The following is a 6,763-nucleotide window of genomic DNA, read 5'->3' as shown; positions in this document are numbered from 1 at the left end:
TAAAACAACAACAAGTTATAATATCCTGCAAAAAACGCAGCACTTAAGTCACGCGTTGCTCTGTGTAATTTATTTTTAAAAAAAACTTTCGAATTATATTCATGTCCATGAGATCCATGTTAGTAATTATACATATTACATTATTTTTATTAAAAAAACAAAACAGGCGCAAGTCTTTGCAAACGGTTGTTTAATACCTGCTTTCTTTCTAACCAGGAAGAGCCGCGGTTAGGATCGACTCCATTAGCCATGCTAGCTGCTACCTGTAATAAGATCGGAAGTCCCAGCCCTTCGCCATCCTCGATTTCGGATACTTCTTCGTCTTTTGGGAAAGGGTTTCATCCCTGGAAGCGATCCGCCGCCAGCAGCTGCAACCTGGGATCCAGCCTGTCCGGCTTTGGAGTCGCCGGCTCGTCCAGGAACGGAGCCGGGCTGCCCGACTCCTTCGGCACCAACAGCTCCACGGGATCCAGTGCCTTTTCCTTGACTTCCAGCACCGCGTCCAACTCGCCCTTCGGGAATGACTACTCCGTGTTCCAGGCGTCGGTGTCGAACAGCTCGCAGGAGCCGAGCCACCAGCCGGTGTTTATTTCCAAGGTCCACACGTCCGTGGACAGCCTGCAGGGCATATACCCCCGCATGAGCGTGGCGCACCCCTACGAGTCCTGGTTCAAGCCGCCCCACGCGGGCCTGCCCGCTGGGGACGTGGGGTCCACGGGCGCTTCCGCCTGGTGGGACGTGGGGGCCGGGTGGATCGATGTCCAGAACCCCAACGGGGCGGCGCTGCAGAGCCCCTTGCACTCGGGCGGGCTGCACTCGCCCCTGGGAGGCTACAACTCCGACTACTCCGGCTTGAGTCACTCCGCGTTCAGCACCGGCGCCTCCCCGCACCTCCTGGCGACGGGTCAGCACCTGATGGACGGATTTAAGCCCGTTTTGCCGGCCTCCTACCCGGAGTCCAGCCCGTCTCCGCTAGCGGGGGCCGGCGGCACCATGCTGTCCGGCGCTCCCTCGGCCGCGCTGGCCGGCTCCCCGCGGTCGTCGGCCCGCCGGTACTCGGGCAGAGCCACCTGCGACTGCCCGAACTGCCAGGAGGCGGAGAGGCTGGGGCCGGCCGGGGCCAGCCTGAGGAGGAAGGGGCTGCACAGCTGCCACATCCCGGGCTGCGGCAAGGTGTACGGCAAGACGTCGCACCTCAAGGCGCACCTGAGGTGGCACACAGGGGAGAGACCTTTCGTGTGTAACTGGCTGTTCTGTGGGAAAAGGTTCACCCGGTCGGACGAGCTGCAGCGGCACTTGCGCACGCACACCGGGGAAAAGAGGTTCGCCTGCCCGGTCTGCAACAAGCGCTTCATGCGCAGCGACCACCTCAGCAAGCACGTTAAAACGCACAGCGCCGGAGGCGGCGGCTCCGCCGGCTCGGGGTCCGGCGGCGGGGGCAAAAAGGGCAGCGATACCGACAGCGAGCACAGTACCCCCGGCAGCCCCCCGTGCCAGTCCCCGGACTTGCTGCAGCCTCCGGAACCCGTCCCAGCGCCCGGCATGAACGGGCACAATAACTCTATTGAATGAGGGAAGGATCAGAACAACCCCCTCCAGAGACAGTTCGTCAAGTCGTACACATGACTAGAAAAGTAAATGTATTTTCGGACAGCTTCGTGTATCTGAGAAACTCGCCACCGATTGCTAGAGAAGTCCCAGAAATGAACTCGAGTCACATCAAAAGACGCTTTGAAAAGTGATTATGGGGGTAGGTAAGGACAGCTTCGATCGTTATTATCTAAACTATATTTCGACTGCACGCCAGTTTCTTCCAAATACTGAAGGGAAAGCCATTTTGACCTGTTGTTTTGAACAAGTTTAAGCTTTCAAAAAAAAAAATCAACGTTTAGAATAAATTATATATAATTTATAATCAAAATTATTTTAAAGAGAAGGGGCTTCACCCGTGGTCCAGAGACAGAGCGATCACCTTTTAATTTAGAAACTACAACAAGCCGTACCATCTTCCTCGCACACATCCCGGCTTCCGAAATCAGCTCTTCGGGGAACTGTACTGTTGTCAGTACAAGCCGTAGCAATGTCACGAAAACAAACAAACAAAATAGTGTCCTTATCTACCTTTCGCTTCATCTGTAGCATAAGTGATCCATATTTGTTTTGAGGAACCTGTGTAAGACTTACTATACATGTACTTTTCCCAGATTGGGCGCCTTTTTTATTCCACTTTGTGTTAAAGCCCTGCCACGTTTTCTTCAGAGCTGTAACCATAGTGAACGTACATGGACTGCAAAACACTGTAAAACTGGGAAAATGTGATAGATTAGCATATTATACAAACACCAGTGTAAAGGTGTTAAATGTATTTGTCCAGGAGACGAGTTTTGTATATTATTTTCTTGTAAATTGCCTCGAGTAAATATCTGAAAATATATTGGAGTAAATTTTCAAGTTTGTCAAGAAAAAAGAAATATATAAAAACTTTGCTGTGGCAGTTCTGTTTATCCACAAGTCGGACTTGTGTCTTGAGGTCTATTAAAATGCACTTCGAGTTTTTCTTTAGGTTTTGAAGAAAAATCAGAGAAGCAAAATGTCTTTGATCAATGTTGAATCATATTTTTATTTAACAGAGCATGTACCTACTTACTTGAATATGCCGACCGGTTCAGCAGTCTGAGTTCGCTTCTATTCCGCAACAGACCGGCTTTTTAACGTGAGGCCTCGTAATAAAGTCAGAATGGTTTCAAATCTGCCGCCTGAGTTTGTCTTTAAATGCAAGCTGCATGACCAAACACCTTTTAATTCTGTATAAATTGTAAGGTTTGAGCAATTGCCGGTTTTTTATTAATAACTCACACACAAAACTACCTGTTAAAAGGCCCAATCAAACCATATAAAGCTGGAATGACTATGTAGTGAGTTTTATTTCCACAAACCAGGCGAAAGAATTTCACAATTCTTTCTTCTTCTGAGGTTACTTGTTGTTTTAAAACTTGTGATTGAATAAGACAAGTAATAATAATAATACAAAAAAAAAAACAAATCAATGTGCACAGCCTGCTTTGCACTGCAGTTGGCTAGTCCCTTCCAGGCTCTGTCCCTTCACCTCATTTTATTTTAAAAGCTGAATTGTTTTAAAAGGCTTTTACATGAAATTCAAAGGTGTCGATTCTCTTGGAAAGAATAGGAAGTTGTTTGAATATCGCTTAGTGTGGCTGTAAAATATTCAAGGAATTTGCCGTGCTCATTACAGCGGGTCGTTTAATTCTAAATAAGGCCGCTTCGAAAATAAAAGCACCTCGCACATTAAACTGACTTGAAGATGAGCTTTTTATTAAGATATTTCTTGACTACATACGAAGAACTTTTAAAAAGTAGAATTAAGTCTTAGGGAAAGGTGACAGCCTATACCGTATCCTAAAAATGTAAGAAACACAAATTATTGTCTTATCCCGAAGAAGTTGAATTTAAAGCAATATAGGCAGTTTTGAAGAATATACATGCTGTCGGATGCATCCAGCGTCTCAAGCTTTAAGTTATCGTTCTATTTTAATTTTTAAACGTTATCAAGTGAACCTACTCTACAAGCATTAGCACTCAAATTCGCGTCTTTTAAAATAATCGAATTATGTTGCGATTAATAAAAAACCGTCTGTATACGATATTCGATGTAAATGTTGCCATTAAGTGCGTCGTAGTCATTCCTTGAAAAAAATAGGACAAATTTCAATTGTTAAATTAACTCTAGTCGAATGGATTGCTTAAGTATTTTCAGCTCGCTTATTTCGCACGCATTAAATAGCGGAATAAGAGATTTGGTCTTAGTTGAAGTTGTCCTAAAAATCATGCAGTAACCCACAAATTTGTATTTTTAAGATTAAAACTCTGCAAAAAGAAAACTAGTTACATTGGGAACAAACCGGCTGATTTTTCGACCTATCGTTGGCTTTCCTGTTTCAACGTTAAGTGCCTGTCAAAATCGCCGCAGCCCACAGGTTCATCTTATATCCGATTTCTCATTTAATTAACAATTTAGGAAACTTGATTATTTGAGAGACGCGCGGTTATTAATCGCTTACATCGAACATTAAAAAAATAATTCTGCGGTTTGATATAGTATTGCCCGTGAAAAGAAACGACCAGTGTAATTGGTGCATGGCTATATTTACTTAATTTGTTCTATAAAATACAGACACATTTACATTCGTAACGTAATAACTTAGAGAGTATGGGCAAGATATCTCCAAAGAAGACTGCATAATTGTTTTCCGACTTCTTAAAATGTTTTCTATTTTATTCGAAGCGGAAATATATTTAGAAAAATGTATATAAAAAATCGTACACAGAAAGTGATTTGTCTAAACAATTCTAAACGACAAATTGCGTTTGGAATTCCTGACGAAGGTGTGTTAACGACACAATCTTTTTAAGGGTCGGATTCGTTGATCTCTTGGTAGTAAAATCAAGTGTTTTTTAACTCCTCTTTTTAATTTAAAACCTGTTTAATATCAGAAACAAAGGCACACAAATAAGGCGATAGAAAAAGTTTCAGGATAAATATTTAGAAGTTTAATGATACTGTTGTAAGGAACTTCGTAAGAATCACAGAAAGCCTGGAGCTACACTGCTCTTCCTCGCTGGAAGTTGTGAAGAGTGCTGATAATGGCGAGATACAGAGATGGCCAAGATGTTTCTTGGGGCTGTAAATACACGCCACTGCATACCTCAAACGGAATATATATTTAAAATTTCTATGAACTTAAATTTGTTATAATAGTACCATTTATTCCTTATATTCCGCGGTGAAGAATGCGTCTGGTAGCTCATCAATGATCAGGCTATTCAATCCAGTTTATAGCATCTTTTTTTCCTCGAAGTTCAAGTGTACTTCCGTGCCTTATCGTCTTATCAGCTGCAAAAAGGGACGGACATCAAATCCTAAAGGGTTTTCTTATTAAGTTTTACGATCATTCTGAATTTCGTACGTCCTAACGAGGGTTTAGAAGTGTTAGACGAGAAGAGTCTTAAATTAAACCCAAATAGTGTGTAAAATCAGTAAACATTGCCCCCGTGCGCTCATATACTGGTACTGCACTGTGGAGCTCAAGGAAAGAACCCGCAGTTTTTGTGCAAAGGCGGCAATTATCTTCGTGTTCACAGGCTTTAAACATAAAACGCTCATTTGAAATACAATTTCATGTTCATAAAGTGCACCGTAAAAATAAACTAAAAACGTGTTTATACTATTAATAATTTATTTTCATTATAATGCACCCTTTACGTCTGAAATACTTCTAGCAGAATATCCTACCGTTTTCAATAGGTGCGAAACATTTGTAAACTGAAGATGTTGTGATTCAAAATAACTCACGGTTTTAAAGTGCTCAAGTTAGTTAACTTTAGTGCAAAGCAGCAGAAAGACAGTTAGAAACGAGAGGTCATTAGACTCATGTAGCTCGTATGGTTTCTAGTAACTAATTGATCTGAAGATCTCATCCAGACACTCTTTGAAAGCAGACAGGGAATGAGCTTCAATAACACGGATGATTTCCATACTCCAAAAAATCCGCCTCTTCTTCTCAGATTAAATGCACTTTCCTGTAATTTCCTCCTGTAAACTACATTCTCTGGTACATTTCACCGCATATTCCGAAAAAGTTCATTAGTTTGACTTTACCAATGCCTTTGAGGGTTTCAAATACTTGAAACGGTTTTGCTCATAGTATTCTCGTTTCAAGTCTAAAACGACTCTGTTCTTTTAACGTCAGCGTAGAACATTCCTTTAAAACCAGGGATGGATGTGGCTGCTCTTCTCTGGACCGATTTCAGAGCAGCGTGTACATGTAACATGTACTGGTCACATGTTCACCAATATTTCTCACAGGATTATAATTGACAAACAAGTGTAAAATTTCAAGACAAAATTGACTGATTTTTAATTCTATGCTTTTAACTATATCCTAAATTGCTTTCTTATTGCTTTCCCACATTGTCCAGCCATGAAAATTATACATAAAATTCACTCTTTCCCATTAATAGCTACAGTTTAAGGTATTTCTACCTGCATGTGCTAAAAACGCGGCACTTGTCTACATTAAACAATCTTCCAAGTGTTTTCCCAGTCTTGAATTTTGTCAAAATATTGTTTTGTTTTGCAGCTTTTGCCATATTTGTTAATCTTCCTAATTTGGTATCATCTGCAAACTTAATTAGTTTACTAGTTGGACCTGAGTCTAGATTATTAATATGAAATCGGAATTGGGTCTGATCCTAATACTGACCCAGTGACAAATAACAACATTGGTTTTTTGTAACAAAATTTGCAATAACAAAACTGCACCTATTGCATCACCCCAATCTGAGAGTCTACTGTTTTCTATCCATCAGCTATTTCTCAGTTCAAGCACAGACACTTTCCCTTGAATGCCTACCGTCTGCAATTTTAAAAATTGATCTTTTTTGAGAAGGCTAATGAAAAAAAAATACTTTTTACATATTCCTACATCAAGTCCTAAATGTCCCCAGAACACACAAAATTCTCTATTTTAGTTCTATAACTAAACACATAAGAGACATACAGCAATATTTGGTTCAGTTTCGATGCTCTTTCTTATGGATGGACACTCCATTAGCAATTTTCCAGTTGGAGGGTTCTGTTCGGAGAGTTTTGTTAATGACCTATGAATAACGTCTCATTTCTTTAAGTACACTGTTAGAAAACCGTAATCATGCCCTGGAGATTTGTTTAACTTAAGTGCTTTAA

The 6,763-nt window shown here is 41.6% G+C and overlaps 1 protein-coding gene across 1 annotated transcript; it reads left to right on the top strand.

Annotated features, from left to right (window-relative positions):
• The first annotated feature begins 220 nt into the window (after positions 1–220).
• Positions 221–2,748, top strand: sp8a (sp8 transcription factor a). Its single transcript, XM_088929051.1, has one exon. It carries the CDS (start codon positions 250–252, stop codon positions 1,570–1,572), a length of 1,323 nt encoding a protein of 440 aa, XP_088785177.1. The 5' UTR covers positions 221–249; the 3' UTR covers positions 1,573–2,748.
• Positions 2,749–6,763: the final 4,015 nt, after the last annotated feature.

Source organism: Atractosteus spatula, chromosome 12 (assembly GCF_055471065.1).
Source record: "Atractosteus spatula isolate fAtrSpa1 chromosome 12, fAtrSpa1.hap1, whole genome shotgun sequence".
In the NCBI taxonomy this organism is placed as follows: Eukaryota; Metazoa; Chordata; class Actinopteri; order Semionotiformes; family Lepisosteidae; genus Atractosteus; species Atractosteus spatula.
This window is presented reverse-complemented; position numbering and strand designations above follow the sequence as displayed.

What these genes read in the sequence shown, in the direction of transcription:
- sp8a (XM_088929051.1), top strand. Translation starts at nt 250, where the DNA reads ATGCTAGCTGCTACCTGTAATAAGATCGGAAGTCCCAGCCCTTCGCCA.